The following is a 22,218-nucleotide window of genomic DNA, read 5'->3' as shown; positions in this document are numbered from 1 at the left end:
TTGGATTTTTGTTCATGAAGTGCAAGATCATATTAGCCAGACATATGGTATATATAAAATTTATCCTCACGTGTTGACAATCAAAATGTTAGCAATTGCTGTTTTCTTTGTGGTTGTGTTAATCTCTGTTCTAATGTTACAGCTGAATTAGTCACGTGTTTCTTCACTTGTTTGGTCCTGCTCTGATTACACATAGCTGGGGATTGGATTCCCTTATAAATACCCTTTACCAAAGTCATATTTTTCTCTAGTATGGGGGTCTGCAAGGCCCCTTGCAGCAAGGGATATAATTACATGTAACAACTGTGGTTACCTAATTTTCTGTTGTTGGCAAAACTTCAGCGAAACATCTAAAGAGGAAAAATAAGTTGTAATAGAGCAAAATGTCTGGCAAGAAATACTGTCGGAAATATGGCAAAGGTGAACTTTAGTGAACTTTGAGTCTGTAGCGATGGAGAAATGCACAGAGTAGAGTAGATTAAATAGATGGAGGCAACATGGTGACGCACTGGTCAGCACGTCCGCCTCACAGTTCAGAGGGTGCGGGTTCGATTTCACCTTTGACCCTCCCTGTGTGGAGTTTTCATGTTCTCCCCGTGCCTGCGTGGGTTTTCTCCCACATCCCCAAAACATGCTTGGTAGGCTGATTGATAGGAATAGGCTCCAGCACCCCCATGGGGTAAGGATGGACTTTTTATTTTTCGAATGTGAGCCAATATGGTTTTAAGAGATGATCATCGTGCCCCACATGAAAACAATAAGATCCTAGCGTGTTTGAGGACATATTCGCTCGGGCACTCAACGGAGGAAATCCTGCTTTGCATCGCAGCGAGCAGTCCAATAGACACGCCGGTTGACTCTTGTTTGCATGGGGTGGAGGGTACAGAGGTTTCTCCTCCTTGTTCCCTCTTCAAATCCGTGAAGATGCAAGAAAAAAAAGAAGAAAAAAGCCTCGACCCGCCCCCTTTTCATTCCCATGGATCGTGTTACTAGAGGCTCCTCGACATCTGCTGCACCAGCTAACAACAGTGCGCGCTCCCGCGTCTCGAACCCGCGCCTCCGGCACCTTCTGCCCTCTTCACAGGACCACTGAGCTCTATTTTGTGTGTGTGCGAGAGATCATGTGGCGCTCCTGTGCATGTGCCCTACACGTTTCCCAGCTTTAGCTCTCCTTGCTGACGGAAGACGCGCCTCCATCCAGTAGTCTGGTGCGCCTGACCGAACCCGAGACCGGTGCCTTGGAACGGAACACCAAGTGCTGCTGGCTGCAGGTTTTGCCGGTTTGCGTCCTCTGTTTGGTGGGCAACTAAAGACGGATGCGCGCAGCAGAGGTGTCTGATGTTTGAAAAGGCTGTCGATAGTATTTTTTTATTTTAATTTCTGAAAGCATGGAGTCTGCGGAGAAGGAGTGTGGGGCGTTGGGTGGTTTGTTCCAGGCTATTGTCAACGACATGAAGGTAAAATATACATTTAAATAATCAGCAATCTTGTTGCTGCACAGTTGGTGATCAGAAATAATTTTACTGCCTTTGTGTCTTTACTCGCCCCCCTCCTCCACTTCTGTACTGCAAACAGCCCTGCAGGACAAAGTGGGAGATGAAACACGTTTTCCTTTATGTTATTTGCATAATATTCCTTGTATGATAGTTAAAAAAAATCTGCACGTACTTTTGAACAGTACGACAGGCTCCACGTGATTTTATAATGTTTTTAAATTATTATTATTATTATTATTATTGTTATTATTATTATTATTACTATTATTATTATTATTACATGTATGGGATTTCATTGTATATTACAGGCAAGTAACATTTGGGTTTTTTAATTGAAAATGTTGATAATAATAAATATATTTTACCCATACTAAAGGTCTCATACTCTGTAGTTGAGTAAACAAACTTGCCTGTCTAGTTTATGAAGTATAGCCATTCCTCGCTACAGAACAGCAATCATGGTGCATTTGTTTATGTCTATTTAAAGAATAACCTCCACCACGAGTGCAAATTTAAAGAGTTTACAATAGGATTCCGCAACAGTAATAGCAAATATATGTAATAACCCATTATTACAATTAAAATAATTTTGTGCCCTCGTAACAATGTTCTTGTGGCTGACTCTAGTCCTTTGTAGTCCCAGTTTGTACATTTTTACCAGATTAAAGTCTCAGATTAAAATTAAATTGGAGGAACGCTTTTAATGTAACAACCCTCCCCAAAAAAAGCCGCTTGGAATATTATATAATGTGCTTTCTAGTGTATTTGATTTGAGGATTTGATGTGGCATTTTATTTGGAATACCCAAACGCTAAAGTGAAATAGCTTGGAAAGAAGCAAATGTTTTTATCCCATTATGCACGACCCAGATTCAAGCATGTGTTTGTTGTGTAGTGGGGGAGGAGGGTTCAAGTGAAGGAAGTTGAACCCGGGTGGTCCTTGGTTGTTCACGACAACAGATGGAAAGTGCGAACACGTTCATTAGGCCTGAGAGACGGCCCTCCAAAAAGTGTTTCTGTAGCTTGTCTTACTTTATGTTTACAAGAGCTTTGCAAGTACATCAAGCATCTTATTGATCGCTCGCTGGCAGGGCTCCATACTGCTGTACTGGCTGACTATTTATGGACCCTCTGTCAAAGTCCAGCCAAATTAGTTCTCAGCAACTGGCAGACTCTGATTTAGTTTCAGGCATTTCCTTTTGTGTTGAGCACATGGAGAGACAGGCAAAGTAAAAAAAGTATTGAAAAGCAGTTGAATGAAGCTGAAGCCCTGAGTCAGCACTGTCCGTGTCCACTGTCCTAGACAGAGATCTGACCTCATTCCTGCCGCCTGGCTGGTCAACACAAGCCTGCCAGACCAGCTTTGCCCCCGGGGGCTGCACAGACCCACAGTTTCCTGTGGTGATCTCAATTGTGTACATAAGACTGATTAATGTTACTGTCTACAATAGAGTGTGCTCCAACAGGAAAAGCATACACAAAATGTAAGTCACTAAGCACATGGGCAAATTGTCTTGATCTTAGCCGCATTTGCTCATTATGTAACTGCAGCAATAAGAGAAATGCGGAAGCAGATGTTGTGAGTAAAGAAACACAAAAATGATTGATCAACAAAAGATTTGAAGCACCAGAAAAAGTGATTTCATGTGAGGTAATTCACTCTCACACTAACACACAAAGCAAATCAGTTTTGATTTTGATTCATTCGGAAATGATATCAATAGGAATATTCAGTCACCATCATAAAAATACATATTTAATGATACAGTTGAGGCAATCTTTTAAGTAATGCTTTGCAAAGCTCTTCAAGTGGAAGGATTGCTGGAGGGGGGTTGACCGCTATACTTTAAAGCGTCTAAAGTGTGTACTGTTTGATTTCCTTTTTCAATTTTTGATTTTTATTCTTATTGTAGCGTGCAGCCAGGATAGACCACTTTTCTCAACATCTAATGTCACAACTTCCCTTCATCCATCCATTTTCTATATCGCTTGACATCATTAAAGAGGCAGAGAGGCTGAGATATACGCTGACAATATGTTCAGCGGACACAACATTAGGCATATTGGAGTGTTCCAGTCCAGCACAAGTCTTATGTAAAGCAATCTGACTTATATTTAGATGGGCTGGTGAGTTTCCGAAAAGTTTCTTGCAAACTTCCATTGGAATTGAACATGACAAATTTGGGAAATATCCCAAAATTCTTTTTTTCAGTTTTGCACAATGGAGCCTATCACCACCATCCCCAGCGTTTTATGTATTTCTCCACAAACCAGGAGCCTGTTAACTCTTAAAACAGATGGGCAAACAAACACAAATGTAGCCCAAAACAAATGTGTTTGTTTGTAACAGTTCAGCTTTGGCGGATGTCTTGAGCTGCACTGATGCCTTTCTTGTGATCTTTAAAGGCAGAATATGTAATGTTTTGGCTCCCATTAGATGTTGTAGTCTGTCAGTAAAAAGTGAATCTTTGGGTCTTGGCTTCCCCCTTCCCTCAGGGGGATCCGGCCTTGAATGGGTTTCATCTTTGACTTCTGTTCTTCTAGCTCAAGGCAATGACTGATTAACTTGGGCTAAATCCACTGCAGATTTCTTTAAAGACTTGCATGGGAGCACATAATGATAGAAGCGTTCATGTGAATCTGACTTACAGTATAGAACATCCATTTAAAGACCAGCTCACAGCAATAAAAAAAGAAAACCACAACAGGATATTGAAGTTACTACACTGACCCGTTTCCTGCCTCAGGATAGGAAGTCATTGCAGTTTACACTGTCACGGCCATATTTGAATCTAGACATCAACCCCTGTGAAACTGAGCAGCCATAGTCAAGTGGAAACAGGCAGATGAGATGATGTTTAAGAATAATACAGTATGTTTAACTCATTTCATTTTCTTGTTCTGTCTCTTCTTAGAGCTCGTACCCAGTGTGGGAAGACTTTAGTGCCAAGGCTACAAAACTGCATTCTCAACTCAGGTGAGGAGCACTTTTATCAGAGGCTTGACCTTACTGAATTCTTATTGTGATTTGCTATATTATCATACAATATCAACATATTTTAGGACAACAATTCTGGCAGCTGTGGCCTTTTTAGATGCTTTTCAGAAAGTGGCGGACATGGCTACCAACTCAAGAGGTAAGGCTTTTTTTTTGTTAATTAACTCGTTGATGTGTAATAGTGTAAACTGTGAATATATAACTAATATAACAAGATTTATTGATTATTGGAAATCACATCCAAATGTAAATGTTTATTGATTCAGTGATTATTAGTGGTTGTCCATCCCAAGTGGTCACTTTGCATGCATACCACGTGAAACACAGGCCACAGAGGCAAATGTCATTTGGAATTGTATTAGTGCTTTCAACCTTTCATGGCCATTTTGATTCTTCTCTCAATGCTAAACCCGTGCTTTGCTACCATACTGCTGACTGGGATAAACAGTGCCAGGCTGAGCTTTGAAGTCGAGAAAAATGTTCTCTCAGGAAAGTGATCAGAGGTCGGCAAGCCTCTGAGCGTGGGATTGCATGATCCTGAAAGCTCTTGTTTCAGAGGTAGCAAAATCTGCAATAACTTTTGGCACCAGGGGCAAGTAGCATGCACTCTGATTTTCACTGTAAATCGCTGTGACCTTTGTTAGAAATAACTTAAATCGATATACCCAGACCCAGATAGTCAGACATAACAAAACTTTAGGCAACAGTCGTATCTTGTTATTATTTGCAGGCTAGCACTGTTTATTAAAGTGTTCCCAATCAGAAATCGGGTCCATTTATGTGCCTGACATATACTGTGTTTTTATCGGCTCAGGGGACAATTATGAGTAAATCCTATGAATTGGGCATATGTCCATGCAAATGAGATGTGACCAGGAAGAATTTACAAAGTTAAGTCTGCTGGATACTTATTATTTTTTACTGCACGTGAAGTGGTCTAATGAATCCTTAAGACAAACGACAAACTGTAATATGTTTTAGAGTACTGTGCATTCTGCCCCAATAATGTTTTTTTTGATAAATAAAAACAGCACTGATAAGCACTGTGATCACAGTTGCCTTAACATGACCCCCAAGGCTGCATCTACAATGCTCTTAAGATGTTTAAAATTCAGGGATAGGGATGCTCAGAGAAGTGAAAATCCAAGCTTATTGTTTTTTTGCTCCTAATGAGGTCTTCTGAGCTGCTTTGTCACCCAGCTAGCAGTAGGGGCAGCAGCAGCAGACAGACTAGCCACAGACACAGCTGATTAACACAGATTTCTTTGGGGTTGATCGTCGAGAGCATTATGTAGGTCAAAGTGTACAAGTGTGTGTGCTCGCACTCACGCATTAATGAATCCGTAATAACATGCATGCGCACACACTTATATATAAGACAAACAGCTGGTAGATGGATGCCTAATCTTTGCGTGTCCGTGCCGTGTACTTACACATTGTCATGTTTTTGTGTCTCCACTAAAAGTTGAGTTTATTGTAGAGACATATTAAATGTGTTTTTTCAAGTTTCCCATCGTTTGGCATTCACCAGAAAACCGACAATAAAAGATTGTGGGACTTCAAATCCATCAGTACTGATGGATTGCCCACCTCTGTAAATTTCCTTAAATGATCCCTAGCAATGTATCAAAATGTCTTTGGGGTTAGACAATGAAAAGTCAGAGTAAACATGTTGCACTAAATCAGGAATTGTTAACTGTGACAAACACCCACATTATATTATAAACACCTACTAGGCCACAATGACACCACACGTTGGATTATAGACCACTACCATCCAAAGTGAGTCTATTCTGGGAGTTACCACACCCTAACATGCCTCCTGCAACTGGCTGACCGTGTGTGGTAGCTGAGGAAACATTTAATATTTTTATTTTCAGATACCGGAAACAGATTGTAGTCTCTCTAAGTCAATGTACATTACGTAGTACGAATCAGTATCTTTTCCTAAACTTTAACTTCAATGTAATGTTGTTTGATACAATATTTTTATTAAACTACATCAAGCTGTATGGAAGAAAATGTAAATGATAAACTCAAAAGGAAAATATATATTTTTTCTGTTGTCTGTGTATTTTGACGTTTTGAAGCTGTGTGTTTCTCCCTGTTGGATATTAGAACTGAATCGGGTTTACAGGCTTCACTTTTCAGACTTTAGGAGTCCTTTCACCCATGATACCTTTGACCAACCCGCTTAAATTCAAACAAAGATATATATATATATATATATACAGCAGTCCAAAGAGGGAGAATAGTGTATCAAGAATGATTTTATGATTTCCCCCTATTAACTCGTGCAGCTTTTACTCTGAGTAATCACCTTATTTAGAGCGCTTCATAGTCTTTGGCTTCTACGGTGTGTGTTTGTGTGTGTGTGCACGCACGTGTGTTGATGTGTCAAACTGCCACGCTCTGTGTCCCATGTTCACCGCTTCCTCTTGCCTGCGGAGTCCATTTATGGTTTATGGTCATGGCCGTGTGTGTTTCATAAAGACTCGGACTCAGGAGGAAGTCAGATGACAGACTTTTTGGAGCCGTCACGTCGATTGATCTGTGTCTTAAGACCCATCACAGCTGGGTTCAATACAAGTCCAGCAACCACAGATCTGAAAATTGTCTTTAGAGAGTTTTTCCATTTTTAAAGCTAAAATTGGTTCATGTTTCAATAACCATCTTTCCATGGTTAGTCTGAGATCCACTCTAGGGGATGTTATATTTTTAGGTTGGTCACCGTATTGGTTTCTGTGGTGACCATTTTTATCCTTCCATATTAAACCGTTGTGTGGTGTGAGACTTCCGCAGTGTTCAGCTGTCTGTGTTTGGTGTTTTGCTGTCGCTATGTTTAAAAACATATGTTTTTGTGGACTTTACATTTTGGACGTGGCTCAATTAGAGAGAGGTCAAAGGCCAGATTGTGGTAGACTAATGTCCCATCAGGGTATGGCATATATTCATCTTTTCAGCAAGTGGGGTGAGTCTTGTTAGGGTGGGGGTTGTGGCTGCAGTGGGATTTCTACAGCTCTTCGTATCCAGGCTCGCCATAGGCGTTTCGCTAATCCTCTTAGTCCAACTCTATAACACACAGACTCAGACTGGCCTCCTGAGCAGCCGCCCCCAGATTTAACAAAATTCACACACTGGCATCTTGAGGGATTTTATGTTCTGCCTTTATTTTGACATCTGTGTGCCAGACAGTGATGGTGGAGTTCTAACAGATCCAAAATGCCCCTTAGGTTCACTGCAACTCAGTGCTTTTACTCCCTATTAATGCACATCGAGTGGAGGCATGCTAGTAGATCAGTGTGTCAGTGAAGTAATAATCTGCTTGTACGCTGTACCTCTCTGGGCTGGCAGATGGGACGGATATCCCTACCCGCCATCTGGACAAGCCGGCATGGACGAGTTACGACCCCTGCCTGGAGTGGAGCGAGATGAGCGGATTACTGTTTTCCACACTGTCCTAAACGCTGTAGCTATTTTTAATGGGCATGTCAAATAAATGAGTGTGTGCATGTGACCAAGATTGACATCCATCAAGCTTGGCATGTCATATTTGAAGCCTAGGATGAGGATGGATTGTTGTCATGTAAGCACCACAGCTGGATATCTGTAGCCACATCCTATGCCTCTTTGACTTAGTGAATAATTTGGGGGGATTTTGGATGACCGCTCGCTTAAATGGAAGAACCTTCTCTACTGTCCCATGTTTGCCAATCTAATGCAACGCCACATGTCAAGCCAAGTTGCGCTTGCCGCGGTGTGGTTTGGGACAGTAAATCCTGATAATGTAGTGGGTAGTTAGAATGCTCTGTCAGCTACAGAGTAACCTCAAAAGTTGATAGCATGTCTATATATTTAATCAAACAGTAAGCGTGAAATGTAATGTTCCTCGATGTACTTGCCTGTTCAACTGATGTGAGAACATTTTGTCTGATAGATTGGTCATGCAATCTTACATTAATGTGCCTCACAATACTATTACGAACAATACTCTAATAAGCGCATTGGTGTAATTTTCTTTTGTCACATTTTTACATCAAACTGTGCAGTTAAAATATGGACATTTGTGTAACTCTTACAACATACTGAAAGCAAAGAGTAAGGTTGGAACAATTCTGCAAGGAATAGGCAAAAGGGCAGAATAATAGTTGAAGAGAAAATAAATCTTCCGGCTCAGCATAGCTTTCATTCTGAAGCGAGATACTCAACTAAAGACAAACAAAAGACTTGAAGGGAACACCATGTTCAGAAAGATTTGCACATGAACTCTGGATGGAAAGTACCTGGAGTAAGTTCTGGAATGGATTGAACACTGAATGAGGAAAGAAAACACGATGCATAGTACTTCCACTGATTATGTAAGAAATATCTCAGATTTAGGTGAGGGTTTTTTTTGTTTTGTGACTATTTTTTTTTCTTTAGTGGACTGTTGCTTGAATTCCTTTTTCTCTGCTAGAGACAAGGAAAAAGGGTCTTCTATCTACTGTGATCTAGGAGACACATTTACAGTAGGTCTGCCTCTGGATGAAAGATTAATGAAATGATATGAAATAATGAATAATTTGTGGCGAACCCCGCAGTTTTAATCTGTCATCAGCAGATTTTGGATCATCGTAACACAGTATTACTTGATGAACGCTAATCTGCTGATAATACGACACAATGTTATATGTGAAATGCAGTCATTGTGACCATCTTGTGCAAAGATACACATTTATTTATAAAGCACACTTTGGGAAAAGATACACTATTTATAAAGTAGTTTTAAACAACAGCTTTAGAACAACGAACTGTACAAAAACAAAACAAAATCAAATAAACAAGTAAAATAAAATACACTGAGATGACAGAAAGAGAAAAACATTTAATGCCAGGTTGAAAAGCAAAGGATAAAACTGTTTTAAAATTTCATTCATAAAAACATGAATTCAAGGCTCCTCTGTAATGTGAAGCGGCAGTTCGTGATGTGAAAGGCTGATTTTCAAAGACATTTGTCATCATCAGTGTAATTAAATCTGGTCTCCACAGTATTGGGCATAATGAAAACTAATATCGATAACAATGAGTTCTCTTCTGTCACTGGTATTTTTTTATTCTTAATGATTTAGTTAAAAATCTTTCAGAGAAAATTGCATTTGCGAAGGTGGCCCCAGGCCACAAGTGGAGGAGGTGTGGCACGCACTACTGCTGTATGAAAAGCAGCACCTGTCAGTATTGTTTTTAGCATTGTTTGCATTTTGAGCAGCTCAACGGAGAATATGAAGCATAACACAATTGGTGAAGCTGTCAAGAATAACAGAAAAATTATTAAACTGCTTCAAATATTCAGTTTTGTCTTCTGATACAATTATTTAATTTCCTCATTGCCATTCTAGCCTGAGTAAAAAAACTGAGCCACACCTTTTGATGAAATAATTATTAGTCTCTACCTTTAGTTTTCTGTGATCCTCGGTTACCAAGAAAAACATAAAAAATGGAAGATGGAAGGATGAACCCATTTTTGCTAAACAGCACCACTTGTGCTGTTCTTTTGGAGTTGTTCCACCATGTTTGTGGTGTTTATATTCATGTTCAACCATGACTAGTATAATTACAGTATAACTGAATAGTCAATGAATCTAAATGATCTGCAGTAGGTGGGTAGTTTCAGGCATTTCCATTTGACCCAAAACTTTTGTCCATATACGTAATGTACATCTGGGTTTATTCTGTGACATAAAAAGGTCATTCAGTGTATGTTTAAACATCTGGGGATGGAGTGTGGACAATCCTGTGTGGATACGCGGCTCCTTAGATTCATTGCAGAGTATAGTACCCCCCTATTTTCAACCTCAATGAAAAACACATTTACACAAGGGGCTGACTTTATTTTTAGAAACGTTTATGTCCTTTCACGGGAGGTTCCACCTCCAAAATATTGACCCCCCCCCCTCTCCTTGTTTCCCCTTCTCCACATAATACTCTCCAGAACATGGTTACACCGCATAACAGCACAAGTGAGGTCTGTCTGCTTCTCAGAGCGCCTCAGGTCATGACTTGGGAGGTGGAAATTGCTGTGCGTGCTCTCTGGCCCAGACAACAATAGGATGAGTGTGCTTGACTCCTCATCTGTGCACTAAAACAATCGCTGTGGAGGTGGTTTCCTCTGCCTTCCAATAATGTTGCCGCTGGTAAGAGAAGACAGATGCAAGGAAGTGACGCACAGGCTGGAGACAGTAAAAATAGCATAATTGCTCTCATTCGTTCACAAAAACGATTTTGGGATTAGTAGGATTTAATCAAAAGGAAAACGTTTGAGTGGATTTAGCGCAGTAAAATGTTGCCTTTTACTTGGACAGATTTTTTTAAATAGGATGTTAATATCTTCCCAACTGTTGTACAAGTTTGAAACTGAGGGCATCCCATCTTTGTAATATCAGGATGTGAAAATGATTAACTGTAGTGTAACTTCATGTCAAATGTATAGCTACAATAAAAGTTATAACAAGTACGTGTGAATGCATCTCATGCCTGTCTCCAAATTTTTCAAATAATATCCAAATACTCATTTAATTCCTGCTGGGCAAAAAGGATTGGCAGTTATGTATTACTGTTTATCTGTCTTTGCTCTTTGAACACATCTTGGTGAGTCAGATCCTTTTTCTAGAAGGTGTCTTTTAGAAACTGTTGACCCCTAATTCCTCCATCCAGTCATTCATCCATTTTCCCCTCACGCCAACAAAATCATTGACAAGCCGTTTCAAATTTAGAGTCTAAGAGATTGTGTTTTTGTGATCTACGAGGAACTTGTACTTTCTGTACAAACCTCATTCACGTTAATACATATACCCACATTGAACATACTGTAAATAAGATTTTTTTAACCTTCATTCTTAGACCAATAGCTATACTGTAAATAAGATCTTTCACTTTTATTCTCAGACTTCCTTTTATACTTTTTTAAATTTTGTATGTTTGCATTAGGAAGGGAGCAGCTATCCAAATTTCGTTGTACAACTAAGTTGGAAAATGACAATAAAGGGCATTCTATTCTATTCTATTCTATTCTATTCTATTCTATTCTATTCTATTCTATTCTATTCTATTCTATTCTATTCTATTCTATTCTATTCTATTCTAAATAACAGCCGATATTATTTACATACAGGTTGTACTATTAGTTACACCTGTACATGTAATGAAATCCAATCTTAAGTGATAGCTATGTTTTAGTTATTATCAATGTATTTCACAGTGGGTTTGAACAAAAAAATATTTTTGGAGGCAGAATTTGTTATACAGCCTTGCACTGGACTTCACAAAATGGCAGGTGAAGTACATTCATAGGGCTTTATGTATCAAGTCTTGTCTGCGCCCTCTTTCATCCTCCCCTTTGCTGTTCTCACATCCCACCGGCTCCTTTCATCCCAACAGAGGCCTCTGTGTGTCAGCCAATTGGTGTTTGGTAACACATTAATAGGGTGAGAGGGGCTAAATGCAGCAGGCTTGACTGTGACTTCCAGCCACAAGTCAGCCCCCCAGCCAAGGTGCCAATGTGAGGAATTGCTGTTTCTCACGGATGATGAAAATTCCTTAGCTCAGCAGCAGCAGCCGAAAAAAACAGTGCAAATAAGACTGGGATTGTTGTGGAAGTAGACCACGGAGTGTGTTCTGTGCCTTTCCACCTTTTGACCTTTCAAGCACTTTGTGTTGATACAGTACAAGTGACCGACTCAGACTATCTTACAGAGCTTCAATTCTTAGTTGCAATTTCTGGTCTGCTCGCTCCAATCAGTAGTCCCAATGAAACCTAAGAGAGAGATAGTTCACCAAAGCTCCCATATTGAAGACATCAGGAATAAGACGCTGTAGCTCCTGGCTCCTTGGCAGGGGAGCCCACGATATAGCAAGCCTATTAAAAGACGCCCCTTTCCCAGAGGAATTAGGGAAGATAATCAGAACCAGAACTCAATGAATGTTTAGACCACACTTTGCTGGACCACAGTACTGCAGCTTTGCATTTTTGCCACCATGTGCTTCACCCTACTCTCAGTTATATCAATAGGAATAGGAAAGCTGATGGAAATTAGAATTTTGAACCACCACCATTAACGGGCTGCTGGGTCACTATCGGATGTTTGCTGTGCTAAGATAAATGACGGAGTTGCGCAACATCTTCCTTCCACTCCAGCTTATGTTGGACTTGCATGTGCATTCAAATGTGAGTGTTCGCTACAGGGTTGGCCCTACTTCGTCTTGAGCCGGAAGTGTCGAGATCTATTAAATACGCCTAAATCTCGATTTTTCAAGACTTCGATGTGTGTGGGTGACGGACGGCAAACGGACCCCTTCGGCTCCAACATGCCTGACTTAAATAAATCTAATATGTGCCTAAAAACATGCCTTTCACAAAAAAAACAAGCCTTTCTATATAACGCGCTTTCGGGGTTGATGCGATTACCAAATTCTGCACCCCAAAGTCTGCATAAAATTGAGATTTAGGTGTAATAACTTTCCCAGCTCCTCTGTACAAGACGTGACAGTATGTTTTAACGCAGAGAACATCTAGTAAAAGATAACTGAGTGGCTTTTTGCTTTGAAATTCTTTTAGAATTCTCAAGTGCAGTTCTCTCCTTGCTTGTGTGTGTTTGTCACATGCGAGGGAGCTGTGGGAGTGATTCATACTGTCCCACTCCATCCGGTGGGGGATAGATGCCAGAAGGGCTCTTGAATAGGCCAGGAAGCCTCTGGACGTCCCCAGGATGTAGCTGTCAGTTGATCCTCCTCCGGGAGGGAAAGGAAGAGAGGAGATGAGTTGAGAAGAATATGGGGGAAAAAAGGGAAGGGGGATGAATGCACAGGTGGGGGTGCGGCATGAAGGTGGGGGTCGGGTGCTCACTGCTTGGCAGTGACTTTGCAAAAGTTAGTTAAAGAGATAAGAATCCACATTAGCTACGCTATGTCGTGTGATGAGCTATTTCACAGATGTGCGTGCCTTGTAATGTTGAGTGAGTGAAATGTATGACCTGAATCCATGTGCCTTGTGTCTGCTTTCCTTCACGTTAAATTCCGTATTACGAAGAGGTCAGCAATTAAGAAAGTTTGCAAAAGCAATATCACATCATAACACATATGCACACAATAAAATACATCCGCCTTCCCCAAAACTCCCCAAATATTTTGCTTCTTTTTCACCATACTTGAAACCAGACTCATTAAGATATAGTAAATTCAGGATAGAAAAATCAATCTAGACCACAATGTGCCTCCTTTGAATTTACGGCCTGATTTTGCAAGGAGGTTTCGAGTCAGTTTCTGTCTCTCCACCCTGCATGAATGGTGTTTAGGAAACAGAGAGAACAGGAAAGGCAGAGCAACCAAGGAAGAATAGAGGGATATCCCCTTACGTTCCCTCCTTTTTCCTCCGGGATAGAAGGGCTTGAGAACTTTGGACAAATAGGGGGTTGGTTAATTGCCCCACCTGTCCATACAGAGCCATGAACATCTGTACGGGGAACCTGTGCGCACACACACACATTCAAGAACAAGCATGCCTTGTACGTGTGGTGAGAGACCGTAAGATTAGCAATGTGTGGCCCAGATTACAAGAGGATCAATGCTGGCACATACTGCACGGACCTGTGAACCATCAGTGAGACACTGGCCCGTCTGAGCTTTAGGGCTTAAGACTCCATTTAATTACACTTCTGTAGAGAGGAAAAGTACAGTAAGAAATTCTCACAAGCTGTCATTTGCACTGTGGTGCGGATCACATCTGCAATCTTAGTATGTCAAGGGACAATGTATATTTCATCAGGAAGGCGATATCGCTTTTCTTTGTGGACAGTGTCATATTTACTTTCACCACATAAATGTGACATTTATAGTCTCTGGTTTTACAATGGCTACCTTGTGGCCGCAGGAGAAAGGCATCTTGTGAAGGGAAAACAGCCCTGACTTGCATTATATCACATCTTTTGAAAATGCATTCCCCATGTGTCATACTGTATATCATCAACAATTTGTCGAAAGATGAAGATCAATCTGCTGTTTGTTACTGCCATTATTTTATGAGTAACAACTCTCAGTAAGAACCCTCAGGATGAATAAATTATGTTGTGGGATGATGGTCCTCCTCCACTTTCCACCCATCCATTCTCTGTACTGCTTGTTTATATAAAAATAAGCAGTGAACCTGTTGTAAAATCATTGGGCACATTTCAAAGATAATGTCATTCTTCATTTTCCAATTCGAATAAAAGCCACGTTTTAGACGTCTGACGTTTTGTGGGACTTATAATGCATCTTTGCATTTTTTTTTTAACTGTATTTTTTTAAAATTTCTCTTGAAGGTGCCACCAGGGATATTGGCTCTGCTTTGACCAGGATGTGCATGCGACACCGCAGCATTGAGGCCAAATTACGCCACTTTACTAAGTACGTCCTGATTGTTGTTTGTCTTCATTCTCCTTGAGGGGGATTGGATTAGATAGATTCCATTCCATCTCGTTTGGCCTTCATCTCTCCCTGAATGTTTTCCAGAAGACAGATAAAGCAATTTACAACATGTCCTTCGATTTTTTTGAGTGTCATCTTATCATTATAGTTCTCTAATGGAAGGCCTGGTCACGCCACTTCAGGACAGAATAGAAGAATGGAAGAAGACTGCCAATCAGATGGACAAGGACCATGCCAAAGGTGATTAACATGACAGGGTTAGGGTTACGTAAAATAAGAACGACTGCATATTAGACATTCATGGATTATCATTGTGTATGACTCTCCTGCTCAACAGAATACAAGCGGTCTCGCCAAGAAATCAAACGGAAGTCATTAGATACCATCAAACTTCAGAAAAAGGCAAGAAAAGGTGAGAATCCCTTGAGCTGAGTTGGATTGCCGGCTCGCGCGATTGAATCGAGATGAACTAGCACCATCTTGGCTTCGATGCAAGTGTTACAACAGAAAGCAAGCCTATGGAGAAAAAGTGCCATGTTTTCAGTCTGCTTTCAAGCTTTGCTCTACTTTTCATCTTCCTATGAGCTCTTCTAATAATGGTTGGAGAATAACTCCTTTATACCAGTCTTTCGGCAACATTGGTGCAACTTTTTCTAAGACAATGTATCCTGATTTACTGCTAACATTCCTTGTTTTTCTCTCCCCCTCTGCCTTACCTCCACCCCCAATCCAACCCGCTTTGATTTTTTTTTCTGGATATATCTCCCCGACTTTAGAACTTCTCGGTATGTCTGCTGCTATTGATTTATAACCAGTGCATGTGGTAGTTGTTCAACATTGCAACAATTATAACATTGCCAGTCAGAGAAAATGTGTAACGTTTATGTGAAGCACAAACTTCCAAGATACTTATAAATAAAATATTGATAACATCTAATGCAAAAGGTAAAAGTCAGGGCACTATTTGACAATATTAGGTCTTTGAATTTGACTGAGGGCCAGTGAGAGACTGTGGGTGAGCCGAATTTGGCCCTCGGGCCACACTTTGCCTGTCTAATAAAACCTGTACTACGTAAATCTGTCTAACAATAAACAGAGAGGTTCACAAATAATACAGGCACTTGATGTCAAATATATTGACACTGCCATCAATAAATCTTAGGTAAGACAAATTATATTAGTGTGATGTCAACAACAATTTGATAATCACTCACAAGCTCTATAATTTATTTTTGAGGGAATATTTGTGTTCAGATGCATGAAACTGGCAAAGTCTGCTGTAAATCCAACTGTTGGCATCTCCCTCGCCCACATCACATCCTTCTTTCATTCTTCATTGCCTCTGTTCATTTATCATTGTGTCATAGTAAGATGTACTGTGAAGTGTGCCCTTGATTAACAATTTTCTAATGGAATCCATTCTAGGGTTTTGGAGTCATCACCAGTAGCTCTGCATCAAGTCATTATCTCTGACATGCTTCATCGTCCTCCCATTGCCATTTACATGAACCCATCAAATATATAAACAGTTTCTCATTATGTTTTCTAATCATTTCTCGTTTTTGCCTCGCCCCTTCTTTGCTGCACTGTTGACATGCTTATCTCCCCTCTCCATAATTTCCCATCTTGTTCTGTTCCTCCTTTTCTCTTGCCTCTTTACTCAACCTCCCCATTCTTCCTCCCTTCATCTGTCTCTGTGCACATGGCTTAACCCATCTCAGGGCGAGGAAACCTGCGCCCACAGCTCGACAGCGCCATGCAGGATGTCAGCGACCTCTACTTGCTGATGGAAGAGACGGAGAAGCAGGCTGTGCGCAGAGCACTTTTGGAAGAGAGAGGGCGCTATTGTGCCTTCATTAACTTGCTGCAGCCTGTCGTGGTGAGGAACCAGAAGCAACACTTAGCTTTTCTGCACACAAAAAAAAGAACATTCATTCATGAATTGCTTGCTATCTTTAAATTTGTTTTGGGAGGGTGTAATATAAGCTCTATTTTTCTGTTGCAGAATGTTGAGATTGCCATGTTGGGTGAGACGACACACTTACAAGCCATCGTTGATGACCTTACACTGCTAACTGAAGACCCGCACAAACTTCCTGCAGCCAGTGAGCAGGTATAAAAAATCTAATCATGTAATTATTCACACTTAGTTTGTCATTTGACCAACTGTGCTGTGCTTTTCCACTGACAGTCATTTTTCAAAACCATATTGCCGTGTGTGTTACCACAGGTGATCCGGGACCTCAAAGGTTCTGATTTTACCTGGTCCTATCAAACACCTCCTTCCTCCCCCAGCAGTGTCAGCTCCAGGAAGAGCAGCATGTGCAGGTAAAATCTAAGCACACCCCCGCACATCCATCAACTCTAGAGCTCCTGAGCAAATAGCAAATTCTCCCCACCAGAACATGGTGATATTCCTACATGTAATTCTCATCTTGTCACATCTTGCCACTCATACTACTTTGTCCCTGTAGTAAAAAAACACAAAATGATTCAACAAAGTCATGTTGGCCTTACCTTGACCGTGGTGCATCATAAATCATTTTTTGCACCATGATTCAATCTCAAATAAGATAACAGTTTATCAGATTGCTCTCATTACTTGAATGAGAAATGTTGTGTTTTGTGGTTATGGGAAGGCTACAGGGTACAGAATTGCGGCGTCCTTTGATGAGTTTGATGTCGAACAGGAAGAAAGCCCTGACCTGATCAAAATATCTTTGTGATGAACAAGAGAAAATGTTTTGAATGCCTGTGACCTTTTGGGTGAACAGAAAACAACTTCCACAGAGTTTAGGGGGCAACTCCGTGATGTGAACATTGGTTTTTGGTTCCGAGATTAATAATGGTCGGGAGTTCCAAAGTGTGAGCACTACAGAAGTGCGTTGAACATGTGTTGAAAGACATTTCAAACGTTATTTTTCAAAGCAAATTATTTTCTTGCATTTCTTATGTCAAACATTCCGTCAACAGTCTCCTCCAGATGCCCTCAGCAGGGGCCCATCGACTCAGCAGCGTCTCCTCTCATGACTCAGGATTTGTCTCCCAGGATGCCAACACCCACTCTATGCCTCCTTCTCCCATGCCCTCTGACATCACCAGCCAGGTAGCAGTAATTCCATCATTTCACACTTGCGGTCTTGACAGTCTGTGATGAGCGCATCGGGTTTGCATTTGGACAAAAAGTTCTCTGAGCTCTTAGACGCAATGCTTGGTTGTGAATGTGGTAAAGTTATTTGTGTCGCAGTGGTCCCCTTAAGTTATTCGCTCTCTCGGTGGTGGGAACAGATTGCAGCAAGTCGCTATAGGAAGAGATGCAAATGTCTTTTCTGAATAAATGATCTTACAGCTACTGTATTTGGTCTGTAGATGCTCTCAGAGTATCAAATGCGTCCCTTCCCCTGAAACTCATCAGCAGTCCCCTCCAACTTGTCCTTTTTTGCTCTCATCTCCAACAACTTTGTCTCTCGCACTCAATTTTCATTTCTCCCCCACTGTTCCTGTTCCACGTACCTTCCCAGAAATCAACAAGCTCAGCCTCCTCTGAGGCTTCAGAAACCTGCCAGTCTGTCAGCGAGTGCAACTCCCCCACTGCGGTTAGTAGTGCATGCGAGTCGCCAATCAGCCTAAATAAAACACCTTAATAACCCAGTCACAAATAATACATACAGTGCAGTCACTGTTAGTTTGATTTTAAAGAAGTCCACAGGAGGGCTCAGTGCAATTGGACCATTTGAGCACTCTGACTCAGACTTGTGTGTTATTCTGCAGTTTGGCTCATGCTCATCCTTCGGCACCTTCCGCCCTGCTTTCTCTCACACTGGCACCATCAGGCCTCTGTCTGTCATACTTCCTGCGTCCCCCACATCTAACCACTCCCCCGGATCCAACACCCATTCACCCACATCAAAGATTCCTAGCTGGAAGGTTTGTTTTCATTTGCACTTTGGGTTCTTTCGCTTTCGACTTGGTTGCTTCTTTGCTACTTGTGTTGCACATGTTTCGGTTAACCTTCTGTTGCTCCATCAGGTTCAGTTTTCTCATCTTTGTCATTATAAAGATGCGGTAAACTGAGGAGGCTTGCTCATTTAACAACAACCGGCTCAGCACTCACTGTTGTCTGGCCATATCTACCTCGGCATCTAACTGATTCATGAGCCAAATCAGAAGCTTTAATCAATATCTGTGACATGGTACGTGCTTGCTGGGTGTCTTATTGTTGCATGTGCTGCTCCAGGAATGGGCCAAATCAAACCAGTGTGAGCCATCATTTGTCAGCACTTTGCAGCGAAGAAGAGAGTCTCTTGATAAAATAAGAGACACGGAAGCTCCGCCCAGTCCAAAGGGGCATTCTGGGATCCAAGGAGAGGATGCACACCGAGCAAGAATTGGCCCAGGAATGATAACAGCTAAGGTACGAAACCTTGTAGAATACACGCATGCACGCGCACACACACACACACACACACACGCACGCACGCACACACACACACACACACACACATTGAGTGAATAGTTCACTCTAAATAGGGGGAGAACAAAAAAATAATGATCATCATAAAAGTGGATATAGTTTGATCATGATCTACAAAGTAGAACATGTTCAGATTAGTCTGCATTCAAAGAAACTTAAAGTAATAAATAACCACAGGAGATTGCAACTTTTATTTTAAATGTACAATATTAGTTAATAGATTTGTGTCAGTGTTTAGTCAAGTACTGGTAAATTGTGCTCTTCGTAATACATTTCAAAGTAGCATTATTTCCTAATCTATAAAATCTAAAAATGGTTTTAAATGAAAAATTTAGTTTGCTGTAAACGGAGGTTTGATTTTTTATCTTTTGTGTGACTGCTAGATGCCAAAAGCATGTCAATAAAAACAAGAGCCCATGATGGCTAAATGTAAAGCTGCACATTTGTATGTTTTGGGGATTTGCATGTGCAGCATGGGGAGCCTTTGTCACCAGCAGCTACTACTCTGGCAATGGTACTGACCAGAGGCCTAAGCATGGAACAGCAGAAAAGCAGCAGAGACTCACTGCAATATTCCAGTGGCTACAGCACACAGACCAACACTCCCTCGTGCTCTGAGGACACAATCCCCTCACAAGGTAAAACTTCACTCACAGTCACTCATGTCACACACGACTCACAAAAAGTGAGATAGGGATATCAGAGATTTGGCTTTTGAGTGAAATTTCAATTTTTAGTCCTTTTTGTCCAATTGACTGTTTTCTAACAAGCAGCCGAAGAGTAGAATGCCCAACAGGTTTTTGACGTGAATCACCAGTGTCTTTAAATTTTTACACCATGACTCATTGATCGACACTACCTCACCACTACAAGGCTTTAAACCGGATGGAGTTCCGATGGGAGTGACCATTAGAGTGTTACAGAGTGTCATTGGTTTGTTGTAACAAAGAGACAAGAAGAGTCACTTGCAGAAAAATATGGAAGTGGATGACGTCCCTAGAAACATATTGGTTGATTCATGCCTTCATAGTTCACCCTGACATTTACCCCAAACCCTAAAATCGCAAACGTTTTGTGACTCATGAGTTACCATCTTCCCTAGGTTCCGATTATGAGTGCTACTCTCTTAATGGGGACGCTGACACTGAGGCACAAAGAGAGTTTGACAAGTCTTCCACCATCCCGCGCCACAGTAATATCGCCCAAAGCTACCGCCGCATGATTCAAACCAAAAGGCCCGCCAGCACAGCAGGCCTTCCCGCAGGAAAGAGCCTACAGGGTGCTTCCAACGGTGCCGGGGTTGGCTCTGGAACAGCGACTATTCGGCGGACACCATCCTCCAAGACTGGGGTGAGACGCACACCTTCCACATCTGGCCCCATTCCAATACGACCTCCCATTGTGCCAGTGAAAACCCCCACTGTGCCTGACTCGACGGGGTACGCCATCCCATCCCAGCATGGCGCAAGTAGTGAGGAGATACTCTACGCAGATGATCCATATGCTTGTGAATACATGAAGTTTTCTCCTCAGCAAAGGAGGCTCTCTGATAAAGTGTGGGCTTGTGAAAGTGCAGACAGGACTTCTTACACCCAACAGGCCCAAGGCATGGCCGCCCATAATGCTGAGGAGGACTCAATGCTGGCCGCCAATCGCCATAGTCTGGTGGAGAAGATAGGAGAGCTAGCGGCCAGCGCCCATGCGCTCGGCGAGGGTCAGTTCCCCTTTCCCAGCTCGTCATTAGCGGATTCAAATCAGTGTGAACTCCAGGAACCATCCTCTGAGGCCCAAGGAGGTGTGGACATGTTGGTTACTATACGTCGGGGTGTCAAGCTGCGCAAGACAGTCACTGATGATAGGTCAGCCCCAAGGATCCTGCGGTAGCTAAAGAAAGAGTTATTCAGAAGAAATAAAACAGCACTCATGTAATACACAAATTAAGGCAAAAAATACAGGGGGTGGAATATGCGAGTGAGGATCATTTACAATGACTGAGTCTTCATCATCAATCATTTCATGTCATGTGCGTGTTACGTACATATAAAAAGTAGTCGCTATATTTTTGTTTGATTTGTTATTTGACTCTGCTCCCCCCTTTCCCTCTTCCACTTTTTTTCCCCTCATGCTTTGTTTATCACAAATCTTTACTGAAGCATGAAAGCTCTGTGTCTCTGTTTCCTCTTGCTTTTATGATTAATCTAAAATTCTTTTCTTCTGCAACAATGCACCCGTCATTGGAAAGTGATGGTTGAAGGGCTCTGTGAGCCTCTCCGTGTGTCGTGTTTCCCATCTTTACTGTACAAGCACTAATATTACTGTTATGTTTCATAAGCTGAGCAGCAGCTGTGTGATTCATGTATGGTAGGAGCAATATGACAGCATTTTTATCGCTGTACTGTACTGTCAATATATTCTGCTATTAAACAAGCCTTTTGCTGTTAACTGCGTTATTGTCTTTCATGCAAAATGCAAAATACATTGAGAGCTTCTAAAACATCTGCCACGACTCCTTTCCGGTCATCCTACTATGTGTCAATGTCACAGGTGTCAAACTCAAGGCCCCTGGGGCCAGATACGGCCCGCCACATCATTTTATGTGGCCCGCGAAGACAAATTGTGCATCAAATTCGTGTGTCATTTCTAGAATGGCAAATTGTCTTTACTTTTAATATATATCTTTTTAAAATATTTGACCAGTTTTTACTCGTCTGATTTGAAAACGAGTTATTTGTCGGTTTGTTGTGTAGCTTTTACTGTATATAATATGAGGTGCTCATACAATGATTTGGGTTGACAGTCATAATGGCCCTCCCA

General features: G+C 41.4%; 1 protein-coding gene across 3 annotated transcripts; it reads left to right on the top strand.

Annotated features, from left to right (window-relative positions):
• Positions 1-924: 924 nt before the first annotated feature.
• On the top strand, positions 925-21,846 carry mtss1la (MTSS I-BAR domain containing 2a). Of its 3 annotated transcripts, XM_061283201.1 has the most exons (15): positions 925-1,457; positions 4,411-4,472; positions 4,559-4,632; positions 14,825-14,909; positions 15,079-15,170; positions 15,268-15,342; positions 16,652-16,809; positions 16,936-17,043; positions 17,161-17,258; positions 17,904-18,036; positions 18,452-18,526; positions 18,702-18,857; positions 19,168-19,344; positions 19,877-20,042; positions 20,507-21,846. In XM_061283201.1, exons 1-15 carry the CDS (start codon positions 1,389-1,391, stop codon positions 21,286-21,288), a joined length of 2,310 nt encoding a protein of 769 aa, XP_061139185.1. In that variant the 5' UTR covers positions 925-1,388; the 3' UTR covers positions 21,289-21,846. The 3 variants fall into 3 exon arrangements, with proteins under 3 accessions (XP_061139185.1, XP_061139187.1, XP_061139186.1); XM_061283202.1 differs by lacking the exon at positions 18,702-18,857 and having other exon boundaries at positions 931-1,457; XM_061283203.1 differs by lacking the exons at positions 18,452-18,526; positions 18,702-18,857 and having other exon boundaries at positions 928-1,457.
• Positions 21,847-22,218: the final 372 nt, after the last annotated feature.

Source organism: Syngnathus typhle, linkage group LG7 (genome assembly GCF_033458585.1).
Source record: "Syngnathus typhle isolate RoL2023-S1 ecotype Sweden linkage group LG7, RoL_Styp_1.0, whole genome shotgun sequence".
Lineage (NCBI taxonomy): Eukaryota > Metazoa > Chordata > Actinopteri > Syngnathiformes > Syngnathidae > Syngnathus > Syngnathus typhle.
This window is presented reverse-complemented; position numbering and strand designations above follow the sequence as displayed.